This window comes from Epinephelus lanceolatus, chromosome 9, assembly GCF_041903045.1.
Source record: "Epinephelus lanceolatus isolate andai-2023 chromosome 9, ASM4190304v1, whole genome shotgun sequence".
In the NCBI taxonomy this organism is placed as follows: Eukaryota; Metazoa; Chordata; class Actinopteri; order Perciformes; family Serranidae; genus Epinephelus; species Epinephelus lanceolatus.
Genome location: NC_135742.1, coordinates 7,025,933 through 7,042,352, shown reverse-complemented (window position 1 = coordinate 7,042,352; position 16,420 = coordinate 7,025,933). Strand labels below are relative to the sequence as shown.

The following is a 16,420-nucleotide window of genomic DNA, read 5'->3' as shown; positions in this document are numbered from 1 at the left end:
GCTACTTTTCCGTTCTAAATCATTGTTAATTACCGATAAATATCTTTGAGTTTTGGAAAAGCTGTTTGAAGATGTGACATCAAGGCCTGGAAAACTGTGGTGGGCAGCTAGGGGTGGGGGGAAAAAAAATCGATACAGCAGCAATATTTTTGTGTGGTAATGTCATATCGTGAAGACTCGAAACAGCATGCACATCCAAAAATGATAAATACTGGGCGCTGGACAGAGGAACACCAGCCCTTCATCAGACATGAAAAAGATAAGGACACACACCTACACATACAACCGATGGTGGTCGCCCAACAGATCATGTGACAGCACATGTAGATGTACAGAAACTGAGTTCAACACACTGCAAAACCAGAAAAAAAAACGAAATTATACCACAAGAAAGCAATACTTTTACAAAAAATATATTAAAATATAAAAAAAAAGAATACTGAAACAAATACATAAAGAAAAAGGCCAACAGTGCCTAGAGTATCACCTCAAATATCACATGACTGAAACATCAGGTAAAAAAAACGTCATAATGACATGCAAATTCAAAGGGAAACTGTAGAGTAAGATACTTTTATAATTCATATATTTTTGGAATTTCTTTCTTTCTTTATTTTAAATAGAGGCGCCTCTAATACTACAAAAAGTAATGATACTCAATGAAAAATACTACAGCGATGTAGTATGTTTACATGCTGCTTAAGATTTGTTTATTACATGGCTGTGGTATTTCTCATTTAGTAGCTCTACATTTTGTAGTATTACAGGTGCCTATATTAAAAAAAACATCCAAAATTGGGAAAAAAAAAGAATTATAAAAGTATCTTACTCTACAATTTCACCTTGAAGTGGCATGTCATTATGATGTTTATTTTACCTGATGTTTCATGTGATATTCAAGCCGATACTTTTGGCACTGCTGGCCTTTTTGTAAATATCATGTCGTCACGTCACACATTGCCAAGTCTTGATTGTTATTATATAATTTTGTTTAGTTTAGTAATCTTAATTTCGAACATGTAAACAAGCAGAAGTAAAAAGCAAAAAGTGCAGAAGGTAAATTATTAATATTACACATACAAATTTAATTTTAGGTAGCCACTATGATAATATAATCAGTTGCTTGTTCAGTCCACTAGATACGTTTTACTGCTGTAAAAAAAACAAAGGTAACAACTGTATATAAATAAATCATTCACCACAACATGTAGAAGTAAACCAACAAACAGTGCCACAGGTACAACTTCTTGATTTGCTGCTTTTGTGAAAATCTGGCATGAGCATGTGTCTTTTAACACAAAAAGGGTAATTAAATAGCAGCACTGAGTCTGATAGCTATAATTTTCATATATCTTTTGATTATTGCTCGCAAAAACAATTAAAAAATAATGGGCAAAAAGTGCATGAGGTAAATGCAGTGCATTGTAATGCAACAGTTACATCTTTTAAGGATCAAATTTAGTTGTTTTACCTCTTAAAGTTACTTTTTTCTTCTCATTTCCAACTTAAATCTAAGTATTAAAACATGTAGGGTGTTTTTCAAAAGGTAATCTGAATGAAATTAAGCTTAACAGACGTGTCACTTTGAGTAATATCACATCCTTGTGGTAATGCCACACCTGGCACAATAAATAATTACCGCTTTTTAAGTGCTTTCAAATGCAGTGCATGACACCCAATGTGTGCACAGAGTTTAAATAGAAATCCACAAAAAAGTCCAAAAAGCAGCATTAAATTGATTTGAAAGTCTTTCCTCTCTCTGCAGGTGGCAGTTTGCTACTGAGAGTGCAGACATTGGTTTCGGGGTGTTTCTGAAGGCTAAAAAGGGCGAGTGGAAGAAGGCGGCTCAGATGACAGAAGTCGTACCCAGCCAGCGCTACAACGCCCACTTAGTTCCTGAGGATGGGTCACTGACCTGTGAACGCCCGGGAGTCTGTGAGTAACCTGACACTGAGCATACAGAGGACTATACGATGTGTAATCGTGAGATCCAGCAGTGAATATGCTGTTCTGTTCGTCTTCCACAGACGTTCTGAGATTTGACAACACTTACAGCATGTTCCAGGCCAAAAGAGTCAGCTTCAGCGTGGAGGTCCTGCTCCCGGACCGCTTACAGTCCCCACAGACCAACGGAGAGTCCAAGAACCATGTACAAGCTGAGGGCGACAGCCAGTCATAACCAGGAGGATGACACAATGTGCCACTTCCATGTTGTCAGATCAGTAAATGTTTAGCCGCTACGAGTAAGCACAGCCTGAGAGACTTGAGTTAAACAGGAACATGCTGCCAACACACAACAAGTATTTAACCCATGTTTGACCCTTTAATCACCTGTAATGACGATCTGATTCACCTGTGGTCTATTTGGAAACATTTATGGAACAAGGAGGGGCACACGTGATGTGGCCAAAAATATGTGGACACACCAAAACACATCAGTTGGAGCTGCGTTTCTCTCCTGCTCTTGTAGCAGAGCGTACTCTGGGAACAGATGGAGCAGCAGAGCATCAAGCGCAGTGAAAGTTAAACCCAACTGTTAACACTTAATTCATATAGTTTGTGTTTTTCATTTTTCCAAACTACTTCAGATGAAACTGGCTGCGTTCCCAAAGAAACCACACACCTCACAGTACAGCACTTTGACTCGCCTCTGCAGCAGCTGCTCCTCTAATCCATCAATCTGACTCAACAACTTAAACCCCCTCTTGCCGTCAGCTGCTGCCACACGTAGAATCTATTCCTGTAGGAAACACTGGGAAAGTTAAAACTTAAAAATGTTACCCAAAATGGTGAATAAGAGGAGGAACACATAATATGGCCAAAAGTATGTGGACACTCCTTTACACATAATTCTGTGCATTTTTGGTCTGGTTTGTCACTGTTTGGGCTACACCACTCAGTTATTCATTCATTCATTTTCCAGAACCGCTTATCCTGTTAGGGGTCATGGGGACTGGAGCCTATCCCAGCTGACACTGGGCAAGAGGCGGGGTACACCCTGGACAGGTCACCAGACTATCACAGGGCTGACACATAGAGACAGACAACCATTCACACTCACATTCACACCTACGGACAATTTAGAGTCACCAATTAACCTGCATGTCTTTGGACTGTGGGAGGAAGCTGGAGCACACATGCAAACTAAGGCTCCCCCAGGTTCAAACCTCTTGCTATGAGGCGACAATGCTAACCACTGCAGCACCGTGCCACCTGGTTTTCTTAGTTCCAATTAATAGAAACGTACAACGATATTTGAGACAGCAGTGAGCACCCAACTTTGTGGCAACAGTTTGTGCAAAGTCCTGCCATGTTGTAATAGGATGCAGTACCCCCAATGCCCATAGCCAGGTCCCATAAAGAAATGGTGTTCCCAGTTTGGTGCAGAAGAGCTTGAACCCCTTAAACCCCCATCAAGCATCTGTGGGATAAACTGGAGCACCAACTTGCCACCAGGCCTCATCACCCAACATCAGTGTTGGACTTCATAAACACTCAAATCTCTGCAACCAGGTTCCCTAATCTTGAGGAAATCCAGAGACCAGAACAGATGAGGTTGTTATAGCTGCAGATAGAGTTCAATGCTATGTCCTCACATAATGTCTCAAACAGCCACCAAGTGAATCAGGTCAGTGCGCCCACAGCCTGCTGAAATGTTAAACTAATTAAGCAGCTACAAAATTACTCCAAGAGTGAAACAGTATTTAGTTTTCTATGCACAAAAACAAAGAAAATACATTTTCTGTGGATGTTTTTTTCACATATATGGCAAAAATATTTGCCGTAGCAGTCGGCAACAGGAAGCATTTCAGTTATACTTTATGTAAGAGTATTCAAAAGTTGCCATTTTGAGACTTAAAGAAAAAAAAATCTTAAAACGTACAAATCTTTTTGTCTTCACGTGTGATCAGAAATAATGGAGAGTTTCCACACTGAACATTCCTTTAAGTCACAATTACACATCGAAGCTCGTGGAATAATTTGAGTTTCCTAATTAAGTTTTATTCTTGTTTTTAAAGCTGTTTACATTCATAATTTATTGGAGGGACCTGTAATGATTCCCCCCTTCATATATATTAGCAAGGAACTTCTACATGTGCAGACAACAATGCAGATACTAATTTATTTACAGAAAATAATAAGTTTAAACTGCATATTTATTTTACAATAGCAAAACAGTAATCTCTGTGTATCATATTTATCAGACAAACAACACACAGTATTATATAATATTCATGTCGACTCGTTTATAGTGAATGTAAATGAACTTATGTTGCTCTCACCAGATGATTACTGAATGTAGACTGTGGCAGAGAGCCAGGATGATTATTATATTACATATTATTTTCATATGTATATTGTGACAGTGCTGAGAGACTTCTGCAACAACCTGTCAAGTCTCAGGTGGGAGAGAAAGTCAGCACACTGTCATGGCCGTACTGTCTGGACTGTTCGAACTGTGTCGATGAAGATCTTTTCACACATGAAGAAGATGATATAAACATTATGAGAGGAGTGAATAAATCTGTTGACAACATCCTGACTGTGTTTGCTTTACATGTCTGTGTTTGCCAAGGGAAATGTTTTAAATTAAATACTTTATTGACTCACTAAACATTAATTAACAGGCTGAAAGAGACAGATGGAAGATCTCTAGTGTGTGGAGCCTCTCTTATACTGCAGTGTCTAAGGAGCATCAGATTAGGGATGCATGATAACATCGGCACGTCATTGGTATCGGCCGATACTGGCTTTAAAATGAAATATCACGTCATAGGAAGAGTATGCATTCATGATATAATGTCAATTCCACTACAGAAGAAACTTGATGATCAGTAAAATTAGGTGAGGAAAAAAGGTAGACAGATCGATATCGGTATCAGTTATCAGTTGAATTAGTGCTACATATCGGCATATTGGATATCGGCAAAAGATCTAATATCATGCAGCCCTACGTTAGATGCAGATGACCCCAGTAACTCTGGGTCTCTACCAACACTTCAATTATATTACTAGTTTCATTTTACACCCTGCAGTGTGTGATTTGAACACAAGAGGGGGCTCTCTGCTTATTCAACAGTCTGTATTCTACATTTTACAAGACCCTGCACAGGTGTTTACAGTTACTGCTAATTAACTCAAGTTACTAACAATGATGAGGTAAAGATTTTTCCAGTGGATAAAATAAAGAGATATGAAGTCAAATCAATTCGAACCCCCCACAAGAAACAAAAGTCAGACAAATAAACTAAAAGTACCGACAATAAATAAAAAGACACCACGGCGGTGCAAGAATCGTCATTAGGTTACATAAATTCAACAGCTTGACACTTCTAATACAAACAACAGGAGAATAAAACATGATGCAGACAACACAGAGATGTAGCCTGCAATAGAAACTCCAAAGTGTTTGCAGAAGCTGACACACACACGCAAAAGAACGCCTGCAGCGTTACATTCATTTATAGTTTGGTGTTTCTACTCACCTGTCTGAAGACTTTGTGTGAGTCCTGAGCACCGCAGAGTCCTCCACTGTCTGCTCCAGGTTTAACTTCTTCATCCAAAGTCTCAACATAACCAGTCCACTCAGCCTCTGTTTGCTGTGCTCCTCAGTGAAGGTAAAAGTTTCTCAGCAAATACAGATGTCCCAATCCACCATACGTTTGCAGGCCTTCAGCATATTAGCCACGCCCAGTGCTACCTGTTGGTGACGTAACATCATGGGTGTGTTTGATTTGAACGACTTCGCTTCCTGCTGTGGTGATTCATTAAATTGTAAGGTGTGTGTAGGATGTAGAGGGATGTACTGGCACAAATGGAATATTAATTAATTAATATTATTGTTTTCATTAGTGTATTATCACCTGAAACTAAGATTTGTTGTGTTTTCGTTACCTTAGAATGAGCTGTTGAGGGACGGGTCCAAAGAGGCGGGAGTCTATTATTTTCAGTCATACTAGTCCATACCCATTGAGTACAGCATACCATACCATGACTTAGTCATACCAAAAATTAGAAAAAAACAACAACATTGGTTCACAGGTGGAGCCACAGCGATCTGTCGCATTTTAGCCATTTTGAAGCATTTTTCTGTTGTTATAGCGCCACCCAGTTGCCAATTAGAGTTAAATTTCTCCAGTCACCTTGAGGCGTCCTGTTCTACATATCTACCAAGTTTAGTAAAAATCCATATGGCGGTTAGGCCTAGATAAGAAATGAGCTCTCTAGCGCCCCCATTTTGTTTGATGGGGTCAATAATGGAGGGGTCCCCTCAGATTATGTGTGGTCATATGCCTACAAAGTTGCGTGGTGATGGGTGAAACCCTTGAGATGTTATACACCTTTATGTGATGAGCCACGCCCTCCGCAATATTCATTGCCTTATAGAAGCTCAGTTTTAGTAAGTTTTCCAACTTTTGCCAAGAGGGAACTTTAGATATTGGTCCCTAGATTATGTTCACCGAGTTTCATGCAGATCGCTCAAACTTCCTAGGAAGAGATCCATTTGAAGTGTTTTTCAAAAAATTCAAAATGGCGGAAAATCTATATAACCGGAAGTTATGGGTTCTTGAGGCAAATGTGTTCCTCATGAGGAGATGCATCTCTGTGCAAAGTTTCATGTCTCTACGACATACGGGGCATGAGATATGCCCATTCAAAGTTTGCAATTTCAATCGGTTGCCATAGCGCCCCCCCTTTGGCCAATTGATGTAATATTGCTTCATTCACATCCTCCCATGACCCTCTACCACTGTGCCAAATTTCACATGGATTGACCAAGTCAGTGAGGAGAAAAACGTGGAAAAGACACACAGACAGAGTTTTCATCATTATATAGTAAGATACACACTGCAGCTGAAATTCGGTGAGCTGCAACATGTGGGGGGTTAACTATGCCCAAGAAACTGATTTTGGACCCACGGCACAAGAGTAGGTTAATACCTCTATGATGATAGTCTACATGCTGCTTTAGAGGCTTTTATTCCCTTAAACCAGTAAACTTCTCAGGTGGACACACACACACACACACACACATGCACACACACTGCAAAGCTGCCATGTAAGCAGAAAAGAAACATTAATGTATTAGTAACACCTGTAATTTTCCCACTAGGACAAATTAAAATGTCTGCTGAGAAAAAGGTCCATTAGGAGTATAATTTTAGGAGTTTATTTCATGCAGTCACGTTCAGGTCAGAGCTGATCTGAGGTCTGTAAGAACTCACTTATGAGAGATTGATTTACTGCTGATTACAGTGAATAAAAAAATGTGTTGGAGCACAGATGACAGGACGCACTGCCTTGATTCATAAATATTTTATGTACAAAATATTGTTACAAGTATTTTCAACATATGTCACATTGGAATAATGATAACTACTTTACATACATTTGATTAATCTCCATATTTCACAGTACATACATGAAAAAGATCACAATTCTAGTTGACTCTGTATACAATAAATACATGCTCTGGTCGTAGGCTTTTATTTATTTATTTTTTTAACTTTTTACAAACTTACAGTTTGAGTGCAAGAGTTCAGTTGTCACTGCAGCTGTGGCCACTGTAAGATAACTCAAACCCTACCGCAGACAAGTCTTTGTTCAGTTTAACACAGCCGAACCAACATCAGAACTCTAAACTAGTTTCCAGAATACCTTGTTGAAATTCTACCAGAAGTTTGGAGCCACAGTGCAGCGAGTTTTGGCAAACGTGCAGTAAGATTTGGGACATCTACAGTGGCCACATCTGTCCGCAAACAACCCAAAATATGCAAAGAGAGCTAGTTGAACATGGCTCGCTGAACACTTGCGTTTCTTGGCACGTAGTAAACATACAATAGTGTGGATCAAACCCAGTTAGACTTAAGTTAGTTCAACAACCTGCCTGTTTTTATTTTCCATCCTGGTCCGAGTTTGTAATGCGCCCAATGCAGAAACACCAATCAGGTATTCATAGACATATGATTGGTGCAGGATGTGACTGCGCATGCACGACAAGGCTGAAAGACTTTTGTTTTGTTTTTTCATCCAATTTTGAGCTTTAAAAACAGATAAAATAAAATCCTTGGAGGTCCGTTTCTGAACCTCCATCAAAGCTGTTCACACGACTTCACGCCTGAAAACAGGTCGTCAGCTTTTGGCCATTTCCAGTCAGAGCAGGTCGACGGGTAAACAGTGTCCACAGTCACAGTTTCACACTTGGCAGAAACAGAATTTAAAAACCTTTGTTCTGCAGCCACAGTCCAGTGGTCAGTCAGATACTTAAAACTATACCCATAATCCTTTGCTTCAGAAAATAAAATCAACGCCTTTTACTTTGTAGAACCCATTCATTAAGGTCTGAATCCCACTGAGTACGGTGAGCTAGTGACGTTAGCAAGCCGACATTTTCTTAAGGCTACGTAACTGAGAACTGACTGATTTAAACTGAAAATCATTTCCTAGGGTGTCGTCTTTTCTTTCATTCAAGAGTCTATCTGGAAAAATACTACCAGAAGTCAATCACTAAAGGGCAACACATTTGCTGGCATCATTTTGGTCGTCGCCAGCTTGGATTTTTTAGCCATATGTGACCATATTTGGAGGAGAAGGTAGAGCTGTGGACAAGTAAGTGGTGGATCTGACTCATAGACTGTGGTGACGCCTCACAGACAGCCTGTTTAAACCATAATAAAATGTAAACGAGTGAGTTATTAAAAAAATTCACCCTTGAACAGTTGTCATGAACGTTGAAATTATATAAAGAGATCAAAATTGTTTTTCGTAACAGGCTGTAAACGTGCATTTCTGCTGTGACGTTGGGGGTCTGTGGGGACTGAATGGCTTTTAGAGCCAGCCCCAAGTGGCCATGAGAGGAACTGCACTTTTGGCACTTTTGCGTTGGCTTCTTTTTCCGTGCCCGAAGGTTGCCGCTTGATCTTGACACACTTGTTTTGGTTTGACTCAATCACACTTCATCACCTCTTGTACAACATTTCCCAGCGTAAACATGCTTCAGTTTCATGGCGTACCCTGGCTACTGTATCCTGACTATAGTGCTTCTTTCTGTAAGATGCATCTACGCTTGTCGACAGGTGTGAATCAAAGGATGTGACACTTGATACAAATGATGTGTGTTGCAGTTAATTCTATTGTCATGTTAAATGATAAATGAGTTACCATTGATCTGGTTGTTGTTGTGTATGTGACCGTGTGGCAATACTAAAAAGTTAAACAGGAGTTCTGTCCAAGCCTTAACTTTTTCGTCAGGATCCAGCACCCAGTCTTTCAGGTCTAATGTGAGTCAAGCGCGCTGTGTCTTATTTTTATGAACTGGCTGATCAATTCTGAGATGCTTAAATGTTTCTTACAAACTGAAGCTCATGCTAAGTATATCACATGTTAATCCTTATGCGTTATTGTGACATGTGTATCCAGTGTCATGTTTTTGGGAAACAGTGTTGGGACACTAGAATCAACAGTGGTGCCGATGTCACAGGATCTCTGTGAGCCTCAAAGGCTCAAACAGTACAAGACTCTTGGATTACCTCCTCCAACTCACTTCATCTCATGTCATAATTACTTATGATCATTAAACAGTCACTTAATAGCAGCCAGAATTTACTGCTCATGTTCAGACGGTGTTTAGACAACTGCGTTGGTAACATCTTTTTATACCGTCAGGTAGACAGCGACACAAGTCCATTCATTCCACTGAATGGATGTTTGGTAAAAAGGTGTGCATTAGCAGCTCTGATGGCCGACAGACAACAGATTTAGTTTGCTACACACGACATCAGAATCAGAAGAGTTTCTCTGCAGTGAATTCAAACAATTTCCGACCTCTGAGTTGGTGATTTAAACCCAAAGTCGCTCATGTTCTTTATCAACATTTTGAGAAAACACCTCCTTCCACAATTTGTCTATTGAATTGAATGAATTGAATGTATTTCTTTGTTCATCTATTAAAATGGTCATTTTAGTTGTGTCTGCTGCGTCTTTTGAAGAACCTCTTCCACATCAGAGGCTTTAATCGTCTGTGTTTACTGAGGATGAGGATGACAGTGCTCTTATAAAACAGACAGCCACGTAGCCCTGACTCAACCCTGACTGTGGTCATGTCAGTTTCACATTTTCAACATTTCTACCCATCTCTCTTGGATCTCTGCTCATCTGCCCTCCTCCACAGGACGAGTTTCAGATTTCAGCTTGACAAACTCTTTGGCCACTTCATCAGCAGGCCGCTGGGACAGGATACGCATCACAGTCAAGCCCGTCTCATCGGTCTGAATGCGTGGCCCGATCGGACACCAGCACACACAGCTCTTGCGATCAGCGACATCGCGCAGCTGAACCACAGCCATGCCGACCACCCGGTCTGCACGGCCGAAGCAGTAATCCTTCACCGTCACCTGGAGCTCGTAGCAGTCTGGGGACTCTTTACCCAGGGTGCTACAGAGCAGGAGAAGAAATCAAACATCAGACTCTGATTTCAACATTTCAGCTGTGAGTGTGTGAGCTCATTAAGCGTAAAGATTTCAAACTCACAACTGGAAAGACTCGTTGAACTTCGCCGACCAGCTGTTGTTCTTGGATTTTGTGGTGAACTTGCGCTTCTTGTCGGCCAGGAACGGACCGACCATGGAGACGTCAACGAAAGGCCGGAACATCCCTGATGTCTGCCACTTCATGTCGTTCACAGCGATGACTGGATGAAGAGAGAAGCAGATTCAGTGTCTGTTTTCAAGTTAAAAGGGCGTCACAGTGATAAAGTGGAATTATGTCGAGCCTTGTTTACTTTTTTAAGAGGACCATATTAGTATTATTGCATGTTTTAGAGTGTAAAACTATAAAGTGTTAATCACTGGGTATTACTGCTGACCATTCAGTCTGTTTCAGTTCATTTTAGTAAGGTATAAAATTAATTTGAAAAGAGACTTGCTGACTTACTTTATAAAGACTTTGTGATTGAGGAATCTTTTTAAAACAACAAGAGTTGCTCTTAATGTTTGATGGGCTTTGAAGTTCATTGTTCATCTTGGAAAATGTACCATGAGGTGAGGTTGTGTTGTGTATTTTGTTTTGTTGCTCCTAGTGTCAGGTATAAATCTCAAGCTTCAGTTGTGAAGCTCTCAATCGCACCAACAATATAAAGATTTTTCTGCACACAGTTGCCTTCCCATGTGCATAATGGTAAATGATTACTTGGCAGTAACATAACGTATAGACAACTAATAGTTAAAAGGAAAGTTATTTATTGTTTGGGAATGTTTTGATGTGAGTTGCTGAGATGTCTGACTTTCCTCTAATATAATGGAACTGGATGGAACTTGAACTGCGGTGCTCCAAGCTCCCCAGAAAAATAAATAAACACATATATAAAAGTGAAAGAACTGAGACATCTCTATGGCTGATATCTCCAACACTCGGTTACTCACTCCAAAGATTAATAAATAGCACTACAGGTAAGAGGAAAAATATGGTTTGGGGTGAAGTCAGGAGTTTCACCTCTGACAGTGACTTTGCGTTCCTTCCCGAGCATCATGTCGATCTGCAGGATGGCCTCTCCGATGGGCTTCTCTATCCCCGCGCCTGCAGAACACACCCACCACGTCACACATTAACATGATTAACAACATCTTTTTATTCTCATCCTGATCTTATTACCGCTGCAGTGACCCACTTTCTTATCTTACATTATAGCTCTGAGCAAAGCTGCTAAAATCCCTTTCGTTACTGTAAAGAGTGATGGTAATAATGTGAGAAGTGGTTTGTGTTATAGACACACTGCCGTATCTTGTACTGTTATAGTCGGCTTTTGATGAAGTGATAATTTTTTAAATTTACAGCATGAATTAAAACCCCAACACACAGCATGGGGCATCTGCTCTGCAGCGGGAAATGCTCAAGAAATATCTCTACAATTACATCACCACTCTTCGTTAATTAACAAGAAAACATGTGAAATACACTGCAACACTGTGTCTTGTTAGTTCATAGAGTAAAGCACATTTTCGCTGATGGTAATGTCCAAAAAGTACTTCGAAAAACGTTCGGTTTAACTTCTTGAACCTCTAATGTTTGGTTGTTACATTACATTAAATAACCTCAATTGTTTCCTGTAGAACCACAAATATCCGTATTTAAGTGTGTAGTGGACTCACCCCTGTCAGGTCGAATCTTCTCATTGCCCGTGATTCTGATGCCCATCCCATCATGCACTGGAGGACAGGAAAGAGCAGAATGGTTAAAGGAAAGCCTACATACTGTTCATGCTGTGAGTGTGTGTGTGTGTCTATGAACACCTTGGGAGTGCTGTGTGGTGACGAAGGTCTTGATGAGAGCATCTGTGCTCTGCGAGTAAAGGGAAAGGGCGTAACGCAGCGATGCCAGTTCAGGACTTTTCTCCACAAACGCCTTCTTCAGCCCGTTTCCTCCTGCGTGGAAGTATTGCTGGAAGAAAAAGAAAGCAAGCAGCGTGAAGGTGAGAAAATAATCCTTTTAGGTTGGAAGGATAGCTACAAGTATTTTATTATCACGAGAAGGCATTGATACTGTTACAGTAGACAGATCACACATAAGAATCACAAAAACAACATAAGGACATCCAAAGTTGAAGATAAGAAACTGTAAAAAAAACATGAAAAAAACTACATCTTAACTATAAACTGATTTAACACTAAAAGATAAGGACCACATCCTGAACAAAGACCATGACTGTGTCCGGGAGTATTCCAAATATGGTTAGTTCAAGCGACATACGATACAATACGATACGACACAACACAACACGATACAATGCGATACGATACGATACGATACGATACGATCAGATCAGATCAGATCAGATCAGATAAGATAAGATACGTTACGATATGATGATAAGATAAGATACGATACGATCAGATAAGATAAGATACGTTACGATAAGATCAGATAAGATAAGATAAGATGAGATATGTTACGATATGATGATAAGATAATATACGATACGATCAGATAAGATAAGATATGTTATGATAAGATCAGATAAGATAAGATGAGATATGTTACGATACGATGATAAGATATGATCAGATAAGATAAGATGAGATACGTTACGATACGTTGATAAGATAAGATATGATACGATAAGATACGTTATGATACGATAAGATAAGACAAGATAAAATAAGATAAGATAGGATACGATAAGATAAGATACGATCAGATAAGATAAGATAGGATAAGATACGATATGATACGATCAGATAAGATACGTTACGATACGATGATAAGATAAGATACGATACGATAAGATATGTTACGATGATAAAATAAGGTAAGATACGATATGATACGATACGATAAGATAAGATACGACAAGACAAGACAAGACAAGACACGACACGATAAGATAAGATACGATAAGATACGACAAGACAAGACAAGACAAGACACGACACGATAAGATACGATATGATAAGATAAGATACGACAAGACACGACACGACAAGATAAGATAAGATAAGATAAGATAAGATAAGATAAGATAAAATAAGATAAGATAAGATAAGATAAGATAAGATACGATACGATAAGATAAGATAAGATAAGATACGATACGATAAACCTTTGTTAATCCCCAGAGGGAAATTCAGGTGACACAGCAGCAAGTCAAGCAATATATACTGTATATTGTCTTGTATTTAAATGGTAAGATGCCTTAAGGGAACAGTGTGTAGGATTTTGTGGCATCTATAGGTTAGGATTGCAGATTGCAAGCATCTGAAACTTCTCCCATGTTCCAAGTGTGGACTAAAAAATTAAAAACTAAAAAACTAAAAATTCAACTTTTTGTAGAGGCTCAGTTGAATATTGCAATAATAATGTGTGGTTATCACAAAATCCCACGGCACACCTGGATTGGCATCACGGCACACCACTGTGCCGCAGCACACTATTTGAGAACCGCTGCACTAAAGAAAACATTATTGTTATATTATATTCCATTTCTGCCAATACATATCCCCCTAAATCCTACACACTGGACCTTTAACTGGAATGACATGAAAATAACTGCAGAGAGTTTAAATATACACAGGTATGTACAAGTACGTAATATACAGGAAGAAATTAAGTAACAGAATGAAATGTTAGTCTAAAGATTTTTCTTTTTCTGGTTAAAACATTTATATAAGAGCACCTCTGAGTACATTTCCTGGTTTATTCTGCTGAGTAGCTACATAGGTGTGTGTCACTTTTCCTAATAAAGCAGCATATCAAATCTGGTGGCAACATCTCACAGTTAAAAAGTGAAAGTATTGAGCATGCTGGAAATGTTTTTATATTTTGATAAAACAGCTGTTAGAAGTCTCAGTTTGTCCTGTTCATGAACGGTACAGAAAAAACATTACTTTTTACCCTCATCTTGCATTTTCTATAAAGCAAAATAAAAATCATATAAATGTCTCAAAATTGACCAGATTTTTTCCACACATTTTCCATGTTTTTCCTTGCCTGACATGTGACTGTGCAGGTCTCCACCCACCTTGATGGTCTCCAGCCCTGCGTCGATAATCACACACTGTTTGGGCGTCAAGGTTTTGGCTTCTCCACCTCCCTGCAGCAACAAGAGTTCACAGACTGATGTCAGATAAAATTTCCTCATAAGACCAACACTCAAAATAAATAAATAAAAATGAATCAGAAACTGGAAAAAACATGATTAAAGGTCTTTGTAATTTAGCATAGTTTTGAGTAGCCTGTTTGTGACAGTATGAATCCATTTAACAGACCAATGATCCCTCATCAGTACATCTACACTGACTGTTTTGGGTGACACGTTTCAGAGACTTCAACAGTAAAGGAGGGAAATACGTCTTCAATTTACTTTCAACATCCAGATTTTACCAAGTCTAACTAGTCTTCACACTGCCAGCTTTATGTACCGTCTTGCATGCTGCGTTAAAGGATACTTTAATACTTTGGTGAATCTAACTGACAGTTTACACATCAAACTCACACAATAACACAAACTAACTAACTGATAGGCACTGACAGACCAGCAGCTGCCGAGTCTGGCTTTGAGGAGAGCATAGATAAATTTCACTTTCAGTTCAGTTCCACGTCGGACAGGGCTGTCTGTTTGAAATGTACTGAGCACACAGCTGGAAAAATGAGACCTGGATTACACTGCATGAGTTGTGTGAGAGTTTATAAACGGATGGTTTGGTTGATCTTTAGATCCTTTTATTGGTTAATAAAGCTCTTAATGGTCTTAGTTCTACCTATTTATCGTATGGACCCTCCAGAACCCTCAGGTCTTCTGGTAGTGGCCTTTTAATCATCCCCAAAGTTAGATCAAAAACCCACGGTCATTTCATAGTCATTTCATAACTATGGTCCACGTCTGTGGAACAGCCTTCCTGAAGACCTGAGGGCTGCAGAGAATTTTAATGTTTTTAAAAGCAAACTCAAGACCTACCTTTTTAGCCTGGCTTTTAATTGGACTTTATGTCTTTTTTTAATTTTGTATTTATTATTATTGTGTATTTATCTATTCTTATTAATCTGTTTTTTTTTAGCTGGCATATTCTTCTGTTTTGGTACTTATCTATTCATTTATTTATTGACAGATTTAAAATTGTTTTTCTATTTTGAGTTTTTATCCTGCCTCTGGTGTTTCCCCACTTATGACAGTGTTTTGTTAGTTCCTCAGTATTCTTAAACTTGATGTAAACACTGCAGATACTGTGAAGCGAGGCAACAGAGAATTCACCTTCTCCATGAAATAAATTCCTTCTCTGTCAGTCCCATCATCCTCTGCTATTTTTATTAGTCTTTTATTGAGAGCCTCCTTATCTGCTGGTTTCACAGCCTCACAATGACAGACAGAAACAGTCTAAACAGCATTGTTAAAATCTGCTCTAAGATCACCATAGTGACACAGTGGGACTTGACCTTTTTGTGCAATCAGCAAATCCTCCAGAAAACCAGCCACAACTATTGTAGCTTCTTCTGGACGTGTTCTTGCAGGGAAATTTTCTCTGTTGCCGTCATGGCGTTGTTACGCTTTATCTTTATCTAAATTTTTATTTATTTATTTATTTTTTTATCTCTTTTATGATAATATGTCTATTTACGTTTATTATTTATAGATTCCTTTATTCCATTCAACTCTTTGGCATATTCTTTATTTATGTTTTTTTATTTTATTACTCATTTATTTATGTGTCTACATGTTACTCTATGTTGTGTTACAGTATGTGTGCAAGGCCACAAATTGCTCCTGGTGGGAATAATAAAGTTGTCTGTGTAAAACAGGCCAAGCCCTCTGCTTTTAGATGTTATGTGTATATGTGACGTGGTGTGGTGGCATTTGTTATAGGAGGCAAGACTCTCCTGCGTGTGTGTGGAAAAAGTAACGTAACCAAGCCGTCAAGTACAGCAGACACAG

General features: G+C 39.1%; 3 protein-coding genes across 3 annotated transcripts in view; 1 reads left to right on the top strand and 2 right to left on the bottom strand.

The window, feature by feature from the left end:
• LOC117252049 (SEC14-like protein 2) overlaps nucleotides 1–4,537 on the top strand; it is a 30,814-nt gene extending 26,277 nt beyond the window's left edge. Inside the window, exons 11-12 of the mRNA XM_033618710.2 lie at nucleotides 1,766–1,935; nucleotides 2,028–4,537. Of these exons, the coding sequence (XP_033474601.1) occupies nucleotides 1,766–1,935; nucleotides 2,028–2,179 (322 nt within the window). The 3' untranslated portion in view covers nucleotides 2,180–4,537. The remainder of the gene's footprint in view (nucleotides 1–1,765; nucleotides 1,936–2,027) is intronic.
• The window catches only part of rnf215 (ring finger protein 215), a 54,555-nt gene extending 48,914 nt beyond the window's left edge, over nucleotides 1–5,641 (bottom strand). Inside the window, exon 1 of the mRNA XM_033618712.2 lies at nucleotides 5,487–5,641. The gene's annotated coding sequence lies outside the window, so the exon portion shown is untranslated. The remainder of the gene's footprint in view (nucleotides 1–5,486) is intronic.
• Nucleotides 5,642–8,760: 3,119 nt separating this feature from the next.
• Nucleotides 8,761–16,420, bottom strand: part of LOC117252770 (protein unc-13 homolog B-like) — a 125,112-nt gene continuing 117,452 nt past the window's right edge. Inside the window, exons 23-28 of the mRNA XM_078170490.1 lie at nucleotides 14,513–14,584; nucleotides 12,288–12,435; nucleotides 12,147–12,203; nucleotides 11,491–11,574; nucleotides 10,531–10,690; nucleotides 8,761–10,434 (exon numbers count right to left, since the gene is read on the bottom strand). Of these exons, the coding sequence (XP_078026616.1) occupies nucleotides 10,152–10,434; nucleotides 10,531–10,690; nucleotides 11,491–11,574; nucleotides 12,147–12,203; nucleotides 12,288–12,435; nucleotides 14,513–14,584 (804 nt within the window). The 3' untranslated portion in view covers nucleotides 8,761–10,151. The remainder of the gene's footprint in view (nucleotides 10,435–10,530; nucleotides 10,691–11,490; nucleotides 11,575–12,146; nucleotides 12,204–12,287; nucleotides 12,436–14,512; nucleotides 14,585–16,420) is intronic.